Raw genomic sequence first — 25,955 nt, 5'->3', positions numbered from 1 at the left:
TAAACCTATTTATAAACACATAATAATTCTACAAGTTATAATAGGTGATCTTTCATTTCTGAAACATTATTAAATCATTTACAGGATAAACTGTCACTCTGGAAAAAATAAATAGACGTTTTAAAGGAATATGTGATGTATTACCCACACACAGCACTGCCATGTTTTAGGTCTTGAGACCTCTCACGTGTGCAACTTTTATTAAAAAAAAAAGATATTTTTATAACAGCTGACACTTGTATGGAGTTTCATGAATTCTATAAATTATTTAAAAATAAGTTTCTTGTGACTTAGTGCTGTGTGTCTTAATTTGTGTTCAATTTGAGATTTTACACTCTACTATAAATTTTAAATACAAAAGCATCAAGTAAAATAATGATATTATTATACAACTGGGCATCACAGATACAAGGATTCTTGGCAAAGAGTATCATATTATGTTGAAGTAATGGAAGGCATTGCTACTGAAGTGCCTATATACTTTTCTTTTATTAATTTAAGATTTCACTACAGACAGCACTGCTTCCAACTGTTTTTTTAAGTGGTAGGGAAGAACCTATGGAAAACTTACAAGTCATGAGTTACAAATACAAAGACTAGCAAAAAAAAAAAAAGTAATGATGGTAAAAAAAGAATTGTGCTATGCTAAACTGCTATTAGGAGAAAATCCTCATGCTGGAATAAATAGTGCACTAAACTCCATTTGATATCTTATAATTAGGATCCTATTCTGCTATCTATTTCATAAGATTTTTGCTTTAATAGAAATATAATAATACATTTTATCATCATCTGCTTTGTTGGTGTCTTCTTATGACTGTGCTATAATGGAAGTAAACGAATGAGTTTAGAATAATGGTTTTAGTAGGAGAACATTAAATATGAAATAATAAAAGGTGACTACATCATGTCTTCTATTTAGTTCAATGTTACAACTGTGCCTGCTCAGAGTCCTAGATGTTTGTGAGTAAAGGTGGCAGAGATAATATCTTAATGTTAAACAAGTGATAAGTTAAAAGTAAAATCAGAAATATCCATAGAGGATCATGGAATCACAAATGGAATGCATTTTTCTATTTATTCTAGCATGTGGCTTGTACTCCAACAGAAATGTAATGTTTTTTTGTGACAAGGCATACATTATTAGTGCACTTCTAAATGCTCTACCTGGAACAGCTATAAAAAACTTGACTGCATCTCTATGACCATGGAAGGACAACTGTGCTTGAGCCATAGAACAATAAGGAATAAAACTGCCTGGAGTGACATTATCTTTGGAGTCTGTATATACTCTGACTGCAGTTCCAGGAAATTTATTTCCATTTTCAGGTGAAAGCTTGGAACCTATAAATAGAAACAAAGTATCTAGTAATTATTCTGTTTCCATTTAAACAGTATTTGGTTTATTATTATTTTTATGGCATCTCCATGGAGTCTGGAGACTCACTCATTGTGGGAACCCAAATCAACCATCACACACACAATTCCTATCATATTTCTCCTTGAATCCTTTCACAGTCAAGGAACTCACAATCAGTTCTGGCAATCCATTCCACTCACTCACCACTCTCCATGCAAAAAATCTGGTCTGCACATCCTACTAACCACACTCTTACATAACTTCCACAGATGGTTCCTAGTTCTCTATTTGTCATATATTGAAAATTTTCACTTGCATCAATTTTATAAAACCCCTTTAATATCTTAAAAGTTTCTATCATGTCCCCTCTTTTCTGCTTATCAACTTAACTTTGTAACCCTCAAACCTTCAACCTATCCTCGTAGTGAATATTCAACAGACCCGTCACCATCATGGTCATTTGTCTCTGAATCCACTCTATTACCTACTGGTCCCCAAGAAACTCAGGGGACCAAATCTCTGCACAGTAATCAAGATGTGGCCAAATCATAGCCTTATAAAGAGGGAAAATAACTTCCTTATTTTAACTTGCGTGTTTTTCAACATTCAAGTAATTCGTTGAGCTATTTTACTAACTTTTGCATTATGTCCTCTGAACTGTAACTCTTTGTCCACCATTATTCCCAAGTCCCTAGCCTTATCAATTTCTTGCAAACCAATACCACCAATATGATACACTATATGCAACATTTTCAACCTGAGGTGCATAACCTTACATTTTGCAACATTAAATTGACAGTCCATTAAATTTGCCCATAATGCTAATTTATTTAAATCATTCTGCAGGATCATCAGCAAACAACTGAATATCCCCCCCCTCTTAAATCTTTCCCTATGTCATTGATATACAAATTAAAGAATAGTGGACCTAGTACCCAACCTTGAGGTATTCCAGTCACCATCATTCCTCATATCCTAGACTCCACTCCACCATATACTACTCTCTCTGATGTCTATCCATCAGCCATCCCCATATCCATACTACTGGTCTCATATCCATTCCCATCCTCTGCAGTTTTTGTAATAGTTTTCCATGTGGTATTCTGTCAAATGCTTCGGCAAAGTCAAGCACTATCAGGTGCAGCCATTACCCTTATCCAATTCTGCTGTCACTTTATTATAAAATGTGAGTAAGTTACTAAGACAGGACCTACCCTTTACAAAGCCATGCTGCCCACTATAGAGTATCGCATCCCTATCCAACCACCATTGTATTTTACCTTTCACCAACTTTTCCAATACTTTAACAACCACTCCCCATTATATTAATTGGTCTGTAGTGTCTACCTCTGTCTTGGAGTCACCTTTATGCAATGGTACTATCTTACTCTCTTTCCACTCCCTTGGAATCCTGCCGGATCTGAGACTTAGATTGAACAATGTCATCAGAGGCAATGCCAATTCTCTTGCACATTCACGTAGTACACGGAGCTGATATGCGATCCAGTCCCACTGCTGTATTCACATTCATATTTTTTAATATGCTGAACACCTCCTATTCATCTACCTCAATGTTGATATGCATTTCTGTAGCATCAACTGTAAAATCACCACTTGGATGATACACCTTTGCAAAATGATCACTCAGCAACTCAACTATTTCATCACCCTTCTTGCTTGCACTCTGTACTGCTCACGAGTATGAGGATCACTTTTTTCTTTATATTTCCTCCCCGATGTTTTCTTTTTTTGCAGCTCTTGCTTTATATCCCTGCTCATCCACTTAATTCCAACTCGATTTATCCTCCTGACCTTGGGCATGCAGTCTGATACTGCTACTCTCAAGCAATCTCTGACCACTTGCCATGCACTACTGACATTCTTTCCTTGTAGCTTCTCAAGCCATGGCACTGTTCCAAGATGACTCCTGAGTCTCTCATAATCACCAGCCTTGTAGTTGAACATAAACCTCTTCTAGACAGAGAACAGCACATTTGGCAACTTCCAAGAACAAAACCACACGGTCACTTTCCCCAATTGGAGTAAAAGTGTTTGTCTTGGTTATTGATACATTTTCTGAAACTACTATCAGATCCAATACCGTCAAACCTCCTTGTCCCCTCTATAACATGTTGTTTCATGTAATTATCCTTTAGCAACTGTATAAATCCTACTTCCATCTTGCCATGTTCCCTTTCCTTCTTCCAATTGATGCTCCCATAATTAAAATTCTCCCATAATAATTGTTTGGCCTACACTCATTGTGCTGATTTGTCAATACATGGCATCTGCATCCTCTTGTGGACCCTCGGGTCTATAGCAGCACCGAACAACATATTTTGTCCTATTTACCTCTACCTCACACCAGACAGCCTCAAATGAACCATTGCCCTCAGACCTAATATCGTCTTTAACTTCTAATTTTGTTGGTTGTAAGTTTGCAGCTATCATCAGCAATACCCCACCTCTTGTCCTAGCCTTCTATCCTCCCTGAAAATACAATACTCTTTACATTCTGTCCCTATAACTATATCATTTTCAGTCAACTAGGTCTCACTGATGCCTTTATTTTTGGCCAAGCTGAGCTTACCAAAAACTCCTCACCCTTATTCCTGATAGTTCTTGCATTCGTGCACATGCATTTCAATGTCCCTTTGTACCCATAGTTACCCTTGTATAATGTCATTACCAACCCATTTAAATTGGAGACCTGTGAAATCCCATTCAGCATTGCATAATCATTATTGTATTCATGCTCGTTTATCACAGGGGTGGCCAGAAACATGCTTGATTTCATCCTGACTAATATCTATAGATTTCATGGTTTTGTACTACCACACTCTCACTAAACAACACTTTCTCCAAACATCTAACTCCAAAACCATTTAAATGTAGTCTGTCAGGCATATAAATCCTTTTGTCCATCAAATTCACTTCATACATCAATAAACTGTACACCATTCCTCCTGCACAATCTTCTAATTAACTCATTGGCAATCATGACCCTTCTCAGTGCTGTCCTATCCTACCAAGGCATCAGACTCACAATCTTTACTTTCTTGCTCTTCATTTTTGCTTCCACTAACAACTCTTTTATATCTTCTCCCAATGCATATCTCTTACCTTTGAAGTCATTTATGCCAGCCAATACAAACAACTCGTTCACTCCATTCCTCTGCATACTTATAGCGTCACTAACATCCTTTATCATTGCACCTGGAAAACATGCTTTCGGCAGTTTCACATTAAGTACACTGCTTATCATCAAATCCTCATACAATGCTATCTCTTTTCTCTCAGTCTCTAGCACTTTTATGCTTTTCCCCATTCACTCTTTCTTTCATGCTCTGTCCTCCTGTATCACACACACCAATCATTTCTCCATTCACTCAAGCTCACGTTTTGTCCTCTTTGTAAGTAATCTGATTAGAAGTACCCACTAGTTTTCATAAATTAAGGACCAAAGAGAAAAACTGAGATAACTAGGGGAAGAGAAGGAGGAAAAAGACATCTGAAAGTTAGGTACTTAATGTAAAAAGTGACACTGAGTATGGTTATTGTATACAAGCTAGTATATTATTATTATTATCATTCAAAGACCCCCCCCCCCAATGGAATCAATGACTCATCTAGAAGGTCCCTTTGTCATACACACAGCTCATCATACCTTGCCTTAAACACATTCATATTCCCTGCAGACATCACACTCTCAGGCCAGGCATTCTAATCATTCACAATTCTCCATGAAAAAACCTGCTTCTCACACCCTCCTTATACAGCTTTCAGGGATGGAATCTGAATAAGGAGGGTGTGAGCAAGGGACTTGGCAAATCTGGATTTGTCTATAACCCCCTCCCCCCTCTTCCTCCTATCCACTAGACTCTGTAAATTGCATCTTCTCAACCTTTCTTCATATTCAACATTCCAGAGATCAGAAGCTAGCTTAGTCAATTGTCTCTGGATGGACCCTTTTCAACATCTCTTCATCCTTTTGAAATTCAGGTGACCAAGTCTATGCACAGTAGTAAATATGTAGACTAATCAAGGCACCTTATACAATGGAAGAAGAATCTCTTTATTTCTACAAGTCAGTGTCCTCTGCATCATTTCCAGAATTCCTTGTGTTGTCCTCACAATTTTAACAATGTGTCCTCTAAATTTTAGATCCTTATCCACCATCACCCGAAGATCTCTTATTTCCCCAAATTTTAAAACCTTACATTTTCCATGTTTGTGAAGATGGTATGGCTAGCATACATACCATCTTCACAAAGCACTGAGGCTTTGTGAAGATGGTATGTATGCTAGCCAACCAGTAGCCTGCATGTCTCTATCCCCACACAACACAAGAGAATGTCTGAAATGGCCAGGCTCTCAGTCAACTGGAACCAAGACCAATAGTTGCAGGTACTGTTTATAGACAAGTCCAGATTTGCTCTACAAAGCAACACACCCGGCATGCTCTGATCTGCAGAGAACTAGGGAGACATTATCATTTCTCTAATATCTGTGAAAGAGCCACTTATGGTGGAAGTAGTGTGATGGTTTGGAAAGGCATCTTGTTGGGTGGAAGCACCGACCTGTATGTGCTTCCTAGCAGAACTATGAATACTGCAACTTATAGAGATGACGTCTTGGATCCCTATGTTTACCAGTTTCGGGTACAATAGGGAAGATGCTTATCTTACAAGATGATAATGCTTGTATTCATCGAGCAAAGCTTGTGAACCAATATCTTGAAGAAGAGACTATTGTACGTATGTACTAGTCAGCCAGGTTTCTTGACCTTAATCCTATTGAGCATAACTGGAATGTTCTAGGCAGACAAGATGCTGCCCCCCCCCAAAAAAAATTGAGGAACTAAGGAGAGCTTTGAGAGGGCAATGGATGTTATCACCAGCTGAGCTTCTGGACACTATTTTAAACAGTCCGAAGCATTGTGATCACTTGCAATCATGATGTGAGGGGGTGATCCTTACTGAAGCCCTTTGGCTATCATTTGTTAAAGTGCCTCAATAAGAAATGTGGTTCTACATGTTTCCATTTGATACTGAATTAAACCATCTATTTACAATTTTTATGGGTGTTTCACATCTTATGTCACATTTCTTCTCACCAAACTGCATAAAAATTCATCATAAAGTTTTTGAGTCATCGTGATTTTTTTCTTTGTTCCCAAATTTATGGAAACTAGTATATTTGAGAAGGAATGCACTTCAAATCGGAGGGAGAACGGCAAAAGAAAAAAGAAGAAACAACTTTTAATCCATATGAAAAATATATGGAGTGATTACCACTGTTTTAATTATATACAGGGTGATGCCACACTTATGTCATAAACTTTAAAAGAGTATTCTATACCTCAAATCTAATAGAACTGTCTCAATAAACATGGATTCAGATATCTTACATTTCCAAGATACGGTCTTTTGTGGTAGCAGCATGAATGCACCTGATAATCTGCAATGCAGACAAAAAAAAAAAAAAAAAAGTAACATATCAAGAAATTAGTATCAATTCCTTGATAACCGGTGAAAAGCAATGCTGTAGGATGAATATACTTCATGGTAGAGGATCAAAACGACCTTCGCTGACAACTACACATCCACTGAGATGTTTCCCCTACTGAAATAGAGTCTTCCCTTAATGCATAGCAGTATACATGTCTGCAAGGAGATGTGCTTTGTATTATGGGAGATACTGAGACAAGGAGTGATGAGAGCTTGGTCCACCTTTGCTTGGAGTTGCACCACCTTACCTCAGTCCTGAAGATATTTTCAGGTGCAAACTTTGTTTGCTTACACTTGGATAAAGGATTAAACTAAATTTATTATAGTCTAACCAAGTGCAAAATAAACTTCCAACATCCTTCTCTAAATCCAGAGTAATTCAATAATAAGGTGGTACACCTATTGGCAACTTGTATAGGTAAATATGACCTCTCCTATTGCTTCTGCCTTAGTATCTCCACGTTTGGGTTTGCCTCCCACTGATGAGACCTCAATAAAGGTCGAAACCGGTCTAGGTAGTGGCCCTAACTAAATTTATTAGAGTAGAACAATGATTATAAATGGCTCCAGAAATAAAAATCCATGGGATTTAGGTTCAGTGATTGAGAAAGCCATGTAATTAGTCCACTTTAAGCAATCCACATTTCAGGAAATCTTTGATCAATAAAACACTGGACCTCACTACCAAAAAATGATGGAACTCCATCATGCATGACCACTTTTCTTTTCCTGTCTAGGGAATGTCATTTATTTCTGTAAGAAATAATGGATTTTAATTATTGGGATAAGTGAAAACACATATACCATCTTGACTGAACAAATCTGTAAAAAGCACATAACATAGAAATCAGTGGTCTCACATACACTGCTGTAGAAACCAACAACAAAACACCAGAATGATGATTGTTGTGTTTGGTTAAAGTGCTTGAATACAGTGGAAATGGTACTGTAAGATCTTGAATGGGGGACTCTTTCAACAAAAGAATCACTCATACAGGATCTAACAGGAAGCACACTGAATAAGAACATACTTGTGCTCCTAGCAATCAAGCTCATTTTAGCAGAAAACATGTCATGTTTAACATAGAAAACAGGATAATAAGTCTGAGATTTGAATATGTCATCTGAAACTATGCTATTGAAATAATATGATCGGATTATGTATAATATTATTTTAAATATTAGTATTAAAACTGTGTCCTATGCAAGAAAGCAAATGTACTGCCAACAAAAGTCCAAAGGTTGTGAGCTAACCACAATTGGTGACGTAATGCCCGAAGCTAGAGTATTCGTAGAAGGCGAACGGGGCATGCGTTCCCCGAAAGGAGCAGACACCATAAGGCGGCGGAGTGACATCACCTCATCAGGATGAATAGGGAGACTCTGATGAATAAGATTCCAGCATGGAAAGAGGATGCAAAAGAGGGGGATAAATACGGTTACGTAGGTCGGTATGCCCCCGTTTTTTCTGTTCCTGTTTTCCTCGTGCAGATCAGCAATGCAGACGGCAATGACCAGTATCAACTCTCCCGTGGCTGATTAACGCAAGTCCGGCAAGGCTATGCACAAGACGACGGCAAATCCCAAACGCTGGCCATCGGTGAAACGGTGTCGATGAGAGACAGCAAAGGACTCCCTTTGAAGAAGATCGGGTTGAGTGATAAGTGAATGTCCAGCAAGAAAGAGTGGCCATTTCGAAACGAGCACGTGACCTCTACATGGTAGCAGTTTGCAGCAGTGGTGATATCCCCACAACAAAGGACGGACGAAAGGTTCCCAATGTCAACACTGCAGAGTGGTAAAGTACTGTGTCTTTTCTTGCTTTATAATGATAAGATTTTTGTGAAAGAGAAGGAATAAGAACTTGGCTGAAAGAAGGAGAACTTTAATGATAATACATCTTCAGGGACTCTCTAACCTTATTAGACTAGTAGTCTGAGAAACCAAGTATTGTATGGTTCCAAGAATATTGTAAAGGGATTGTTAGTTAATAATTCATAAGTTCAGAAATCGAATAGTGTCTTGTACAATTTGCATACCAAATTATATGTGAATAATATGCTAAATACTTAGTAGATGAATTGTATATAATAGTGAATTATATGCCTAAAGTGTGAATGTTGTGCGTGTGATTTAGATCATTCCTTAGTATTGCTTTGCTTGAGGTAGAATGCTAACCTCGTATTGTATCTAATATATTGTAATCCTTTTAGCCATATAATAAATATGTTTTCTTATGTAAGCCTGTGTGTGATCTAAGCATGAGACTGACTTCACCAATCATTAAATTTCGGACCTACGTGTAAGGGGAATAAACGAACAGTTTATAGTTAATAGGCGATGACTACTGTTGGATTCTGAATAAGGAGAAATTTAAGTTATTAATATTCCTTACAGAATCCAACTTAATTCACCATACCAAAGGCTATACTTGTAAAAATTATTTGATATTAATCCCATGATTATAAATTATTATTCATATAATTGCCTTGAGTTTATTTATTAAATTTTATTAATTAATCTAAGATATGTGTTAGCAATAATAGAACCTTGTATTGAAATATTATTCTGTTTATTTTGATTATTCCTAAATTAATATTATGAGGAATTGTATATATATATAAGTTTAATATGCCTTATGTGAATTATAATATTTTCATTTTTTATTTATCACTACCAATATGTAAAGGTATAATGTTATGCAATATTTCTGTTTTTTATTTTATTTTGTTTGTTACTATGGAGATGGGCTAGAAATAGCTAGTGCATGCTTGGATCGCGAGATATGGTATTCAACGGCAGAGAAGGAATTGACATAAGAGAGCGTGAGAAATAATTTTGGGGGGGAAAAAGAAGGGAGGTAAGAAGCCGAGAGCAGAGAAAACCGAGGCTCTTCTCTTTTTCAGGACTGACCATGCTGGGGACACGAGAGCATGGAGTATAGCACAGACAGACAAGGAGAATACTAGAGGCAGAAAAGTGAATGCAAAGGATTGCTGTGTCTAGAACTTTAGTGCTGTAATTGGAATATTTGAGGACCGGGAAAGTAATAAGCAACTGAGAATAATTCTAAAAGTTAAAGAATTACTACGTGTTCCATTAGTTTCATGGAACTTTAACAGAGAGCTGAATTGGCCGAATAGTGTTAAAGAAGGAATGAGCATTTTCCTTTATCCAAGTACGTCTATACACGTGAAGTGTGACCATTAATAGTTCAGTTATCATTGAGAAGATTTATTCTAAATAGCGTTGCCATAGTGTGCTAAATAAATATAGTTGTAAAGTATGACCAAAGTGAAATTGATGAGCAAAGGATTTATCCGGTAAGAACTGTCCAATTTTATGTTACTTCAGTGCAGAGATATACGTGTAATTCCTCCTGTTATTCCCCACATTAACTATATCGTATTTTGCTGAAATCAGCCAGAGTATGAAGTATGAAAGTGTATACTCATGAAACAGTTGTTATCACCATTAATGTATTGAGACTTTATTGACTGTGTGATAATAGTAAAATTTGTTACTAAGAGATTTTGTGATATTGAACTCTATTAAAAGTTATTTTAGTATTGTGAAAGCCATAAGTCTTATAGCAGAATGCCCATAGACTGAATCTGTAAGATAATGTGACCAGTTAAGCTGACATTTATATTATCTTGTTCTCAGAATTGAGTTTATATGTATAATATATAACCCTGAATTAAATGTTTTGTTTTGATGATTTTAAAATTGTGTTTGCCTGAATCTCTTTTACTGCACCGTTCATAAAATTATCAGACTTAGCGGGAGCTTCAAAAATAAGAGATAAACTCGGTCTACATAAGAAATAATATTGATATAAAATTAGTTGATGCTTGGTTTCACTATATTTCACTAGACTAATCTAGATATAGAGTGGCACAGTCTAAAAATATAAATTTCTCTATATTTAAATTAGTAATCAACCAGCAACTTATTACTTGTTTAAGAACAGAGTTAAACAAGATGGCGGATCAAAAACAAGGAAGTACGATCCAACACTGCAAAGTTAAGATATCTATAGCTTCCTAATTTACTTTACAAATTTTGATAACACTTAATTTCTGGGATCTTTCCTAGGACAAGAGAACTCTGTCCTTAGGCTCTGGCTGGTGTAGCAAATCAAACAAATTTGTCAGAGTCCGAAAAGGGAGTGATAATAATAGATAAAATAACAGAAAGTAACAACTTAACAGTACAAAATCTGATTTTCATGCAGACTTTCATACAACTGCTTGGAGAACAAATCCACTACAGTCCTCCATGTGCTAGTGAATGAAGAACTCTCACAGTTCTTCATTCCCTGCATCATTTGGTAGTACAGAAACTGTGCTATGCTCACAAAAGCAGTGACGAATATGTTTGAACATTTGAAAGAATGGAACCTGATGAAGCTGATGTACTTACTTCCATTTCCATTGGGATCTCCTTAATAAAAGTGCATACTTGCCGATTCAGTAAAAATGAATTTGCACTTCTACTGCAAATACCAATGTATGACTTAGAAACACTGAAACAAATAGCAATTGTGTTTCTAAGTCATATATTGGTATTTTCAGTAGACGTGTGAATTAATTTTTACTGAATCAGCAAGTATGCACTTTTTATGCCTCATTTCCATGATCTGATTACTGATGCTTCAATCTAAGCACTTGCTCTGATCTAATAACTGAAATTATTCTTTCTGGGATGAGTGTCTCTTTATTCCCCATTCCACTTAAAACCCCTGAACCTTATACAAACTTTGGTTTTTCAACAACTGTGCAAAGCAGTCCATACTAAAATTGCAGCATATACTCAATGGTTCAATATAAAAAACTTCAGCCTCTCACATAGCTTACACTACAGCCCAAAACAACTGAAAAAAAAAAAAAAAAGATAATTAGCAAATCTACAGCAGACTTTCTAAGCACCAAATGCACTAAGCTTCCTTCTTGCTTAAATGGTAGGTGAACCTTCTAGTCCCGTGGCCAAGGTTGTTGGGCAAACTCCTTACTATGTTTCTATTTTTCTCTCTCATCCTGATGGAATAATGGCAGTAGCTTCTAAAGGTAAGACAGACCACTTAATCTGCTTTAGCAATGCAGACCAAGAGAAGATCAAGGCAGACCTTTACTTAATCATCTTTACCAACTCTTGTTTAGACATTACCACCCTCAGTATGCCTCTTCTGATTTTATGACAGAAGAATATGAGAAAAATATACTCAACAGCCTTTATACTAATAAGTCCTACAGTGCAGATAGTATCCCTCCATTTGTACTAAGAGCTTGTGCTCCATCTAACAGATAAGCTTAGGTGTAGATGGTTATTCACGACTTATTTTTCATGGTATTAACAACACCACACAATTTTATCAAAGAGATGTTTTATTAACTTATATTTCGCTGATTTTCAACTCGGCATCATCAGAGCACAACACACTTGTACACGCGACAGTGAGTGAGTGAAACAATATACAGGTAACCCTCGTATAACGCGGTACTTATACAACGCGGTTTCGATATAATGCGGTCTAAAATTGTAGTAACTCTTGTTGAATGCAGTACTTATACAACATGGTTCTGTTAAAAACACGGTCTACAAATTGTAGTAACCCTTTATCTTTACATATGTTTTTCACCGCACGACTTAAAAATCAAATTTTATCTTCGTTAAATTTGTGTCTGCCTGTATCCCGCATGTAATTATAAATAGCAAATTTATATTAGGGGAAATACCATTTAGCATGCATGTACCTCAATTGTTTGCCGTATAAAACATTCATTGTTGAAAATTGTCCTTGTTTCTTCCAGGAAAGTGCATTAAAAATCATAAGGGTGTTCATCTCAACCTGAGCACCTTATTTTCTGGTAAGTTACATACAATACGCAATGCTTGCTTTACTGTGTAAAAAATAATTTTTATAGTAATGGCCACAAACTGTAATGAAAGGGAAAAACCAACATTAAAAACAAAATTAAATTCTCTCGAAAAAAAATATTCAAAATCTTGGATCGGTTGAAAAATGGAGAAAACCCAGGAGTTTTTGCAGGGACTCTGAATTTAAATGAATCAACAATTCGAACAATCAAACAAAATGAACATAAAATCCGAGAAAGTGTTTATTGCTAAGTCAACGATAAGTGCAAAGCGTGTTGCTCATGTATGCGATATTCTAATGAAAAAATGGAGAAATCTCTAATGATTTCGATAGAAGATTGCACCTCAAAAGAAAATTCCTATGGATGGAAATCTTATTAAACAAAAAACTCTCAAAGTTTATAAACATTTCTAGTGCAGACCAGGTGTTCAATGTGGATGACTCTGGGTTATATTGGAAAAAAGTGCAAAAACGCACCTTTATTTTGAAAAAAGGAAAGATCAGCTCCTGGATTCAAAGTTTCCAAAGATAGAATTACTCTACTGTTTTGTAGTAATGCATCAGGTGATTACATGACAAAACCAGTGTTTATTAACCAATCCTCCAATCCTCGTGCTATGAAAGATTAAAATATGCACTATTTTATTTTGCCTAAAACATTTATGCATTATGTGCAATGAAGTTTAAGTACAATTTGCAATTTTTATACTATGTATTTGTTTCATAGTTTATATGTTTTCTTAACTTACATGAATTACCTGAATTAAATAAAAATATATTTTTCGTTGGATATATCATTGTTGTTTATATAATTAAAAAAAAAAAACGATTTCGGAACATAACCCTACTTTTTCTATGTGATCTGAGACTCGCATAACAAATATGTTTGCATTAATTTGCCAAAAATTTGGGAGACTGTTACCTGTAATTGCAAAAGACAGCAGATCTAAAGTCCTATTTTTGGCGTCCTCTAATTTTTACATGGAACACTTTGAAAACAAAGTACTTACCACAGCTACACACAAGCCACAAGTGTGGTTACGCTATGTAGATGATGTGTTTGCCATCTGCCCCCATGGACAAGACACTTTGAATGCATTTGTCACCTACCTAAACAGCCAACACCCCAAAATCCACTTCACAGTAGAAAAAGAATCAAATAACTGTTTACCATTTCTTGATACATTAGTCACCTGCCTTTCAGATGGATCACTATCTTTTTCTATTTACAGAAAGCCTATACACACAGGAAGATACCTACATAAACAATCACATCATCATCCAATTCAACAGTATGGCATTTTAAAAACACTTACACACAGAGCCAGAGCCATTTGTTCTAACGATACAGCTCTGATCACAGAACTCCAATATCTGCATCATACGTTCTTAGCCAACGGCTACAATCCCTACAAAATAGATAAAATACTACATAGGCCCATTACTCTGCCCTCCCCTAATACACAAGAATACAACATGACCATTTCTATTCCCTATATCAGAGGTACATCGGAAAAGATAGCCAAAGTATTGTTGAAACATGGCCTTCGCACCACTTTCAAATCTCATGTCAAGCTGGCAACTCTGATCCGCTCGCCCAAGGATAAACTTCACCCTTTAGCACACCCAAGAGTGTATGAAGTTCCTTGTGACTGTGACTTGGCCTATTATGGGCAAACAGGAAGATCAGTTAACATCCGCCTGGAAGAACATGAAAGATACATTCGCTACTATTGCTATGGCAAATCGGGACTGGCAGACCATGCTTTGGACACTCCTTCACACAGAATTAGATGGAGGAAAACTAATGTGCTATTTAGAAGTCATTATAGATCTGAAAGAATATTTTTTGAATCAACAATGGCTTTGAAGAATTCTACCAACCTTAACAAATATGGGTGCATTAATTTGCCAAAAATTTGGGAGACTGATGTTATCCTTAGTTATCCTAAGGAAAACTCCTGCATAGCTGTTTTTTTTTTTTTTTTTTTTTTTGTTAGAGGGCGTCAAAAATAGCACTTGAGATCTTTTGTCTTTTGCAATTATATTGTTTCACTCACTCACTGTCGCATGTACAAGTGTGCTGTGCTCTGATGATGCTGAGTTGAAAATCAGTGAAATATAAGTTAATAAAACATCTCTTTGATAAAATTTGTGTGGTGTTGTTAATACAGAGAAAAATAAGTTATGAAGCTTGTGCTCCAGAATTATCATCCATCCTGTCCTACTCATCTGGCATCTTTTCAACAGTGGGAGCAAGCTTTTATCCAATCTGTTCCTAAAAAAGGGAGATAAGTTCAACCAATGAACTATCATTTTCCATTGCCCCCATCTCAATACTCTCAAAATTGATGGAGAAGGTTATCAAATACCCAGCTTCTTTACCCAGAGATTTATTGGTTAATTAGCAATCACCAATATGACCATCATTCTAATCCTACAGCAGATCTCCTCAATCTCACCTGCCTTTGGACACAAGTCGTGGAAAGTATTGCCAGCTTCCTCTCTAGTTGATCATTGTGTGTGTGTGTGTCAAGGTGAATGGTTTCTTCTCATCTGATTTTTCCATCAATGCTAGAGTACCTCAATGCTCTGTGCTTTCACCTACACCTTTTCTCCTATACATCTGTCATCTTTTGAACTCACCAATGTCAAATCCCATTTATAGCTTTGCTGATGACAGTACATGCTATTTCTCTTCGTCTTTCATGAAATCTTGTAGCACTTGGGTGAACTAAGAAACTAAGCTTCAAGATCTATGACCAATGCTTTAAATGCTGATCTTCAAGCAATTCTCAGGTGGGGCAAAAATAATTTAATAAATTTTAATGCTATCAAAATATGGTCCTGCCTTATTTCTCAGAAGACCATGCTCCACTCTCCCTCACTTCTTTTCTGTTCACTAATTAAGATCAGTCCCCACCCCCCTTCTTGGAATGACTTTCACACCTAGCCTATCCTGGCATAAACACATCACATCCACAGCCTCATCACCATATAAAAATCATGGTATTCTTTTTGTTCTATACATTACCTCTTTTTCTGCTTAAATCCTAACACTTTATAAATCCCAAATCTGCCTAATCTTTAGAAAATTGCTTACACATCTGGAATGCTGCATCAAAAAACTTCCTAAGATTGATAGATCGTATTACGACATGAGATATTCACTCAACAGACTCTTCTCTCACTGATTCCCTCCAAATCACATTCCAAAAGATACCCTGTTTCTGCATTAGCTCTTTTCTATAGGTATTTCTACAGATGCTGCTCCACTGAACTGGCAACCACTATTCCTCCACTTCCTTCTAATTATATAATTAGAAGGAAGTGGAGGAAGTCTTTCCCCAATGAATGCAATCTTCACATCTTCAGGAAACACATTAACAGATTCTTTTCTTCTCCCTGATCACTTGCCAGCACGTGGCACTGTGGGATTTTGCCTTGAGAATTTTCAAGTGCGGGGCTGATATGATAAAAAAAGATTTATTGTATTTTTTTAAATTAATTTATATATTAGTTAAATATTAGTTTATATATATATATATAATTAAGTTAAATATTAGTTTGGTTTTGATTTCTAATGAACTGAAATTAATGGAATCACTGTTAAACTGATAGTGCATATTGTGGAGTAATATCATGCACATGCTTCATCATTGTTAATCTGTGCTGTGTAACATCTGTTGTAACCTAGTTCTGTACATTTTAGGTCTTTTATGTATGCCGACTTCAGTTTACACTAAGGCATTAATTTTTATTACACTGTGATAGGCATTACGTCATTTGGAAGCTTCTTTAAACTTATGAAAATAACTATTAAATTTGATATAATATATTTTTATTAATTTCCTTATTACTTGATGTTTTTTCTTAGTAATATGAAAAGCAAGGCTTGTTATGTGTACCCCCCCCCCCCCCCACACATTTCTGAAACATCTGTTTCAACATAGTTCTCTTGGTTCAATGTTATCATTTACTTCTAGATATTAGAATTTTCTTCAGCTGCTGTTCTTGACTGTATAATCTGATTTCTATAACTCAGGAATTTGAACTGGAAAATTCATCGGACTGAAACAACGGAAAACCACCAAGTAAGGATAAAGGTAACCGATTAGGAATCTTGGACATTTTAAAAGTATCCACATGGAATGTGTGAAGCATAACAACAAAAGAATTAGAATTAGTAAATCAATGAAAAACTAAAAATATTAATATAGATGTGATAAAAGAAACAAAAAAGAAATTAAAGAGAACAAAAGATATAGATGATTTCTTTACTATGCTATATAGTGGAGTGGACCAACATATCAGAGCTTCTAGTGGCATGGCCATTTTAATAGATAATAAATGAAAAAATAGTATACGAAAGTACAATTTTGTAAATGATCTAATTATAACAGTTAAATTAAAAACAAACAGAAGCTACTTATGTTAAAGATACCAAGCAATTTTAAACCTGGTTTTACTCCATTTTTTTCCAAGTAAGCAAACAGACAAAATGTCAAGTTTGCACGTGCAATATATGCAAGATTAGCTGATCCCACAGGTAGTGCAAGACCAAGGCAACTCGTGGTAGAGGTGGAGCAAGCTCTGATCACTAATCTTAATATTTACCCTTATTTTGGCATTAAGGGTAAATATTAAGATTAGTGATCAGAGCTTGCTCCACCTCTACCATGAGTTGCCTTGGTCTTGCACTACCTGTGGGATCAGCTAGTCTTGCATATATTGCAGGCGCAAACTTGACATTTTGTCTGTTTGCTTACTTGGAAAAAAATGGAGTAAAACCAGGTTTAAAATTGCTTGGTATCTTTAACATAACTATACCCAAGTTAAAAATACTTTCTATATCTCCTCCTGAGATTTTTATTTAATAAGGTTATAACACCTTATGGTAACTCGTTTTGGTAAAATACTTACAAGCTCTGCATTACTAAATCTTGGTATTTCTATTTCTAGCCTGGCTCCCACTGATGAGACCTCAATAAAGGTCGAAACCGGTCTGGGTAGTGTCCCCTTGCCTTTAATACAAAACATCATACATCCCCTTCTTGGAGATGTGTTTTGGCATTAAGGGTAAATATTAAGATTAGTGATCAGAGCTTGCTCCACCTCTACTACGAGTTGCCTTGGTCTTGCACTACCTGTGGGATCAGCTAGTCTTGCATATATTGCAGGTGCAAACTTGACATTTTGTCTGTTTGCTTACTTGGAAAAAAATGGAGTAAAACCAGGTTTAAAATTGCTTGGTATCTTTAACATAACTATACCCAAGTTAAAAATACTTTCTACATAGAAGCTACTTAAATATCACAGGAGTATATGCCCCTGAAGCAGGCAAGGAATATTGGATATCTTAATGCTAGAGTTGGAAATAATCCAATGCCAAATGTCTTAGGAAAATATGGAGAAATATGCATGAATAACAATAATCAAGAACTATTAGACTTCTGTACTTTCAATAATTTTAAAATAATTGTTGGGACAGATTTATTAATAAAATAGAAGACATATATGAAGACAAGATATAGCCTAAAACATATTCAGAAAATTAGACAAAGAAAGAGACAGCACAAATCAACATAACACAAGAGAACAATGGATAGAACATCATAAGAATTTATGGTATGATCCAAATTTAATAACAGAAAATAATAATGAAAAACAATCAGTACTGATATGGAACTAATAAAATTGGAAGAACTAAAAGAAGCAATAGGGGTATCAAAAAATAGAAAATCTGTTGGAAGTTTATTTTCCACTTGTGGTTAGACTATAATAAATTTAGTTCAATCCTTTATACAAATGTAAGCAAACAAAGTTTGCGCCTGAAGTATCTTCAGGACTGAGGCAACTCATAGTAAAGGTGGACCAAGCTCTCATCACTCCTTGTCTCAGTATCTCCCATAATGCAAAGCACATCTCCTTGTAGACATGTATAATACTATGCATTAAGGGAAGGGCCACTACCCAGGCTGGTTTCGACCTTTATTGATGTCTCATCAGTGGGAGCAAGACCCAGAGTGGTAATACTAACGCAGAAGCAATGGAGAGGTCATATTTACCTATACGAGTTGCCTAAAGGTATATATGTTTACACATATATTTCTTTGTTTTTATTATGTGTACATATCATCATGTACATCCACAACTAGGTGCAATCTTGGCTGAATAAAACATTAGTGATGGTAGATTACATTCTCAAAATGGGCATCCTGTCTTTCAAGACAGGTTTCATAGAGCATGTGAAAGTTCTGTCATCTTTGAGAACAAGGGTTGGGACATCTGCTGCACATGTCATGTAATTTTATCCCTTAGTTCATCAAGGTTTGAAGGTGGGTTATAATGGAATACCTATTCCTTCAACATACCCCAAATGAAGGGTATGTTGAAGGCATCAAGTGATGTGAGATCAGGAGAACGTGAAGTGTACGGGAATTCTGTGAACTTCAAAATGAGCTTCAATGAAGTAAAGCTCAATAATGCCATGACTGGAACCTGCACACCATGCAGTGACCTTCTTGGTGTGAAGAGGTTTCTCTTGGAAAAATTCAGGTCTCGAGAAACCGAGAAATCTGTCATCTGTTTACAAGACTGTTTAGATGGAAATGTGCTTCATCCAAGAACCAGACCTTATGGAGGAAGGACGGATCTTCACAGATATTGAGCAGCATGAGTGCACAGTATTCCCATCGTGCAGTGTAATCCACTGCTATCAAACACTGACCTCCAGAATGACATAAGAAAAGGCATCCAGCTCCTTATAGGATTCTCTGTAGTGACTGCCTCAGTATCTCAAGTTTTACCATTGTTGGGCATTGACTGTATTTCGGAGAATATAATGCTTGCTCCAGCACACACACACACACACACACTTGTGATTCTCATTTATCTTAACAGTTTGTGATCTCCCCAAATGTCCTTTGCATTGTGGCAGAACATTGGAACCTCTCATTTAAGGGCAATGATGACACTAATGCCTGGGACACGCTTGCAGAAACGATGAACAAACTGCTCACAAACATGTCGTAGGCTTTGACCATTTGCTCTACCAATTCCATATGAAATGAAAATAATGCTCAACAATAAACCTATTTTTCTTCGAATGTTAACACCATTGCTACAACTAAATGTAATGGTGTAGATGCTACACGTGCTCTTCTATTAATGTGCATGTAATCGAACTGCATATCTCATAGCGAGTGTACTGAAGATCATCATATCATACCTTAAATCATTCACAGATTCTGTACTCATCCTATGATAAGGCAATGCATTCCACTCTCCATGCTACTCACTCCCTCCTTATACAGCTTCCGGGGATAGCCTCTTGTTTTACCTTTTTCTTCCTCTACTTTGTGGAAAATCTCTGCCACATTAATCTAGTAACAACCCCTTCACTGACTTACATTTTCAGAGACCTGGCCATGACATACTATTTAAACCAGCTTTTAAATGAAGCTTTCCCTACTATGTTGTTACAGAATTTTTTCTACAAACATGAAAGGATATAAGCTAGAACAAAATATATCAGGATCTCAATGTATAAAAAATTATTCACAAATCCAAAAGTTTTACTGAAACAAATATCTATATTCTAAGGCAAATAAATGCTCATGTTTTCAAGTGACAAGAGGAGCTCAAAAAAAAAAAGTAACACAGAACCTAACAATATTTGTTATATAAATTAATGACTCTGCTAAAATAACAATTACTGAAAATCACTTACTCTCGCTAAGGGGTACAGAAATTATCACACCGTTTCCTGTTCCCATCCACAAGCGATTACATGATACTGTTAATGCTGTAATACGGACAAAGGAAAATCCAAGTTTTCCAGTTCCTGTTAAAGAAACACATTATTCAGTATACCAGAACAATATTAGTAACAGAAGAAGAATTAAAATACAGATTTTTTATATATTTTTTAAAAATCCTATTGACACCATGATTTTAATGCATCTAATATCAACGCGACATGAATGAAAAAATAAAGTAATGAGTATGATTGCAAATGAAAGAGTAAAAATTTCTAAAGAAGAACCCACTGATAAGCATACCCAACATTTTGCTGACATATGGTTCAATATCCACATCTTGTAAATGTTCATGAGTATGAGCATGGTAAAGACGCAAAGTACTATCAAGTCGTATAGATACCCAGACTCCATCTCCTGCCCAAGCCATTAATCTCACTTGGCTTTCTTTGCGTGGATGAGCATCAAATGACTTCTATAAAAATAAGATAGTTATTTATGAATGAGTACTTAACAAATAATTATAAAGAAATTACCAAAAAGTAAAAATAGTGCAAAACAAAATATAATAATAAATCACCATAATCTAGATATTTAATTATTGTTATAGTTTATGTGATTCAGACTATAAATACAAACTTCGCAGTTCTTTTATTATTGTTACTGAGGGATCTCTATGTAGTCCTAAAATTCACTGTGAAAGGACCATATACATTATTCACATAATAATCATTGCACCTCTCCTTATACTCTTCACTGATAATGCTATCAGCTACTGTCACTAATTCCATCATTAATTCAATCAATCATTCATTCATTAGTACTGTCCAAGTTGAAAACTCTAGTCAGTACAACCTTGCTAACCACATTCTTAATCAACTTTTGCAAGTAATCCCCTTCTTCCCCCCCTCTCTCTCTACAGGTAGATAAGAGAAGTGGGTTACTGCTGAAATCCCATCTCTCATTCATTTCATATATGAGGACTGAAATGAGCATCCGTAGCTCAGTCAGTATAGAGAAAGCCCTTTGGTCAGAAAGACTTGGGTTTGACCCCTGCCTATCGCATGAGGAACCTTTATCTGGTCTCTTTCGACTAAAGGTGAGTGAGCCGGTCTCATATGAGGTAGAGGGGTTTTTTTGCCCCTCAGAACAGGTAAACCGGCCCCATTAGTACACATGGATCTATAGTCAAAAATACATACATAGAAGTCCCTCGTTGGAGAGCACAACCTCGACCGATCCTAAGGGATGAATGAGGAAAATTTGGGGGGACCCCACACGATGACAACATGAGGACCGAAATTTGAGTGAAAAACTGTACATTGACCTCTCTACCAGTGAAATTGTATCAAATATGCCATCTGACTTACAATTTTTCAAGGATAAAAATAAGAGCAGCTTTCCTTCTCTTATCAACTATCTATTCTGCTTTTAATCCCTTAACAAGATGAAAATTGGAATTTCGTGTGGTGGCCAATTTTTTTTTACTTGATAGCGACATCCACGCGATAAAGCGTGACCGGCCACCAGGTGAGAACTCGCATCACGCGATATCGCGTGATCGACAATGAACATGTTAATGCCAATAACAGATTAACTGTAATGAAGCTACAATCCTTGAGATTACTTGTTAGTAAACTGTGAAATTCAAAGTGCACCATTTCAATTTATATTTTATTTATTTTGGTTGTTCACAAGAGATATCAAAATGCATTTCATGTTGAAAGATGTGTGAACAAACAAAAAATAAATTATATTTATTTAAAATGTGATATTAGATCAAATTTATTTATAACTAGAAATATCCTCAATCGTCAATTTTTCAAATCAATGCAATAGAATAAGATATTTACATTCTTTTATTTTGTAGAACATATTGTAAAAATTATTTTTGTATTATTTTCAAAAACTTGCAATAAAAAATACAATAAAGTTATGAACAATGATGTTATCAAATTTAAATATTACTTTTTTAAATTTCTTTGCAAAATTCCAATATAACTGTAGCATGATGATAAGCATATACAAATGTATGCTTGTCATCATGCTTACAGTTATACTGTGACCTTTTATGATAAAATGATTTAAAATGCATTACTATTTCCTATTTTGAGACTAATTAATTTTTAAAATATTGCAGATTTATTTACAGTAAAGATTCTAAGTGGATAAAGTCTAAAAATGTAAGTAAGTCTATAAATTCTCTTTTCCATCTCTTGCATGCTTTCTCCTTCCTCTAGTTAATATCTCCTAGCTAAAATCACAAACAATAATAGCTCTTTCTTTATCCACAAGTTTAATTTGCTTGTGTGCAGTTCCAAGTCCTCTTCAGTTGACCCTGGTCTATAACAGCATATGCATTTTTATCCAGCAAACTGTTACTTCACACCAAATATCTCTAATGACAATTGATTTTCTTTTCATTTTAATTATGAAAACATACATTTTGATGGAAATGGAAAATGATGCTTCCAGACCACCTTGTAAACTCTGCATTTTCATGGCCTTTTTTGAGATTTTTTTTATTTTTAGTATTTCAAATAATACTAAAAAAGATGAATTACTTATGTTTTAAAACTTGATTTGCAATGGTAAAACTTTTGCTTTAAGTGTCAAAGGCAATCTTCAGTACAGAAATGGAAAAAGCATAATATATAAAGAACAGAAAGATTCTAAAAATGTGCCACCATAATAATAGTAAGGTAATAAAACAATCAAGAAATTCTAAATTACAAACACGCACGGTCGGACACACACATATATAAACATAAATGCATAATTAAATAAATAAATTCAGGAAGGTTAGCAAATTGAAAAAAGTGCTATCAACCCACAAAGGAGATAAACACATATCATCAGTATCTTTAAGTTTGGACAATGGAATAACATTTCATAAGTTTCTTTATGATGACATTCCATAAGAATTCTGCTCTTATGTAGGATTTTAGTCTAATTCCAGAAAACCTTGTACTTAATGGAGATGCCATGCTTAACAAGGCCAGATTGTTCAGGCTTATGATACTTTATGTAAGACTTCACAAAAGATAAAGGCAGATCTTCCATATTAAGCCACAAGAACAAGAAACGTAGAACACATCCGAAAAAACTACTGTAAGTGGAGGAAGCATGTCCATCTATGCTGCTCATCAAAGATAATGCCATTGTATTATCATTGTAATACCATATGAAAGGAATATTAGAACCTATCATAAAAATTTTAAAGTCTCTCTCAACATTTTTGTGGCATTTTTTCCTGTCAGAAAAAAATCTCCTACTTTCTCTCTTCGGTGATAAGAAAAAGGAGGAGATTTTTCTGACAAGAAAAAACACCAAAAAAATGTTGAGAGGCTTTAAAATTTTTGTGATAAGTTTTAATATTCCTTTCATATGGTATTGCAATGCTAATACAATGGTATTATCTTTGACGAACAGCATGGATTTACTAAAGGAAGGTCATGTTTTAGTAATCTACTTACTTATTACAATAAGGTGATGGTTTCATTGGACATAGGAGATGAATACATAGTAGTACACTTAGATTTTGCAAAGGCTTTTGATAGATTACCACATGATAAGTTGATAGTCACACTAGAGTGGATGGGGATGGATATTAGACTAGTGCATTGGATCGGAGATTGGCTATCTGATAGGTATCAACAAGTTGTGAATGGGGAGCAATATCCTGGAAGAGGAAAGTCACTAGTGGTATGTCTCAGGGGGGGTCTGTTTAAGGGCCATTGCTGTTAACCTGTATGTTAATGATATTGGAGAAGATTTGGATAGGGATATTGAGTTGTTTGCAGATGATACAAATTTGGGACGAATTATGAGGAGTAGAGAAGGTGTTGTGGCCTTACAAGAAGACTTGAATGGATTGAGTGAATGGGTACAGGAGTGGGGATACCAGTTCAATGTTGCAAAATGTAAGGTTTTAAAATTTGGGAAACAAAGATGGGATGTAAAATTTATGCTTAGTGGGGATATATTGTTGGAGGTGGAGGAAATGACAGATTGTGATGGTGGATAAGAATCTAAAATTTAGAAGACACATTGCCAAAATTGTGAGAACAACACAACTCTGGAAATGATGCGGAGGACAGTGACTTGCAAAAGTTAGGAGATTCTTGTTCCATTATTATAAGGATCTGATTAGGCCACACGTGGACTAGACTAACTGTGAACAGATTTGGTCACCTGGTTTTCAAAAGGATGAAGAGATGTTGGAAAAGGACCAGAGATGACTGACTAAGGTAGTTTCTGATTTCTAAAATGTTGAATATGAGGAAGGTTGAGAAGATGCAATTTACAGAGTCTAGTGGATAGGAGGAAGATGGGTGATATGATAGAAATGTACAAGTTGGTAAGTGGTTGTTATAGGATCAATGTTGAAGAGGTTTTTCATAAAATGGTTGGAGGTCAGGGGAAGAACAAGAAGTCATCCCTGGAAGCTGTATAAAGAGTGTATGAAGAAAGGAGTGAGAAGCAAGTCTTTTTCCATGCAAAATTGTGAATGATTGGAATGCCTTGCCTAAGAGTGTGTAGATCTGCACAGAATTTGAATGTGTTTAAGGTGTGGAATGATGAGCTGTGTGTATAATAAAGGGATCACCTAGATGACTCTTTGACTCCATGGGATCTTAGGATAATAATAATATAAGGCAGTGGAATATGAGTAATTTTTTTCATGAAGAAAAAGACACAAATTCTATAGCTGTTAAAAGTTTTGTTAATGAAAACTTCACTGAAAACCATATGAAAAGAAAGATGACTTAATGTGATACAATTCTTTATGCAGTAGGTCATCTGCAGAACATGAAAAATAGGCATGATCTATTAAATATGAGTCTTAATAGTCTCAAATATTTTGGCTAGGATGATGGTGTAATTCTGCATGAATATGGTTCTCTAATGATGGTGGACTTGCTAAAGTGAGTTGGTACTCGATGAGATGACCCACCATAGTAATAGATTTTACCAGTGATACACTGCGTAAATTCCCTAACAGGGTAAGATGGAAATATAGAATATAGAGATAAGTTACTTTAAGGTAGTTGGTAAGATAGAATAAGCCAAATTAAGATGGAAACAAAATTCTTGTACTTGGTCAAATCCATTATTAGATATTATTATTATTATGTAACACCTCCAGGGAGTACAAAGACTCATCGAGGGAGAGCACCTACTCTACTACTCTCCGTCTCCACCACTCCACTAACCACAACTACCTTCATCATCTACCACCAACCACCACTAGCATTTTCGCAGACAATCACAAACATCCGTGCCTACAGCAGGATTCGAACCTGCAGCCTTTTGGGTTGAGAGGGGATACACTAATCACTCGGCCAACCAAGCCGGCAACATATAGGTGCAACATTTGATTGACTGAATCCCTGACCTGGCATTAGCAAGATTATGAACAATCTCTAAATCAATAGATCTAT

General features: G+C 35.6%; 1 protein-coding gene across 1 annotated transcript in view; it reads right to left on the bottom strand.

Annotated features, from left to right (window-relative positions):
• Window positions 1-1,024: 1,024 nt before the first annotated feature.
• The window catches only part of LOC150106702 (C-Jun-amino-terminal kinase-interacting protein 4-like), a 713,212-nt gene continuing 688,281 nt past the window's right edge, over window positions 1,025-25,955 (bottom strand). The window contains 3 exon segments of the mRNA XM_090393457.1: window positions 1,025-1,344; window positions 20,484-20,597; window positions 20,815-20,986. Of these exon segments, the coding sequence (XP_090249583.1) occupies window positions 1,025-1,344; window positions 20,484-20,597; window positions 20,815-20,986 (606 nt within the window).

The sequence above is a fragment of the Typopeltis vanoorti genome, chromosome 5, assembly GCF_054136105.1.
Source record: "Typopeltis vanoorti isolate ZY-2024b chromosome 5, IOZ_Tvanoo_1.0, whole genome shotgun sequence".
In the NCBI taxonomy this organism is placed as follows: domain Eukaryota; kingdom Metazoa; phylum Arthropoda; class Arachnida; order Uropygi; family Thelyphonidae; genus Typopeltis; species Typopeltis vanoorti.
The sequence above is the reverse complement of the archived record's forward strand: the minus strand, read 5'-3'. Positions and strand labels throughout refer to the sequence as shown.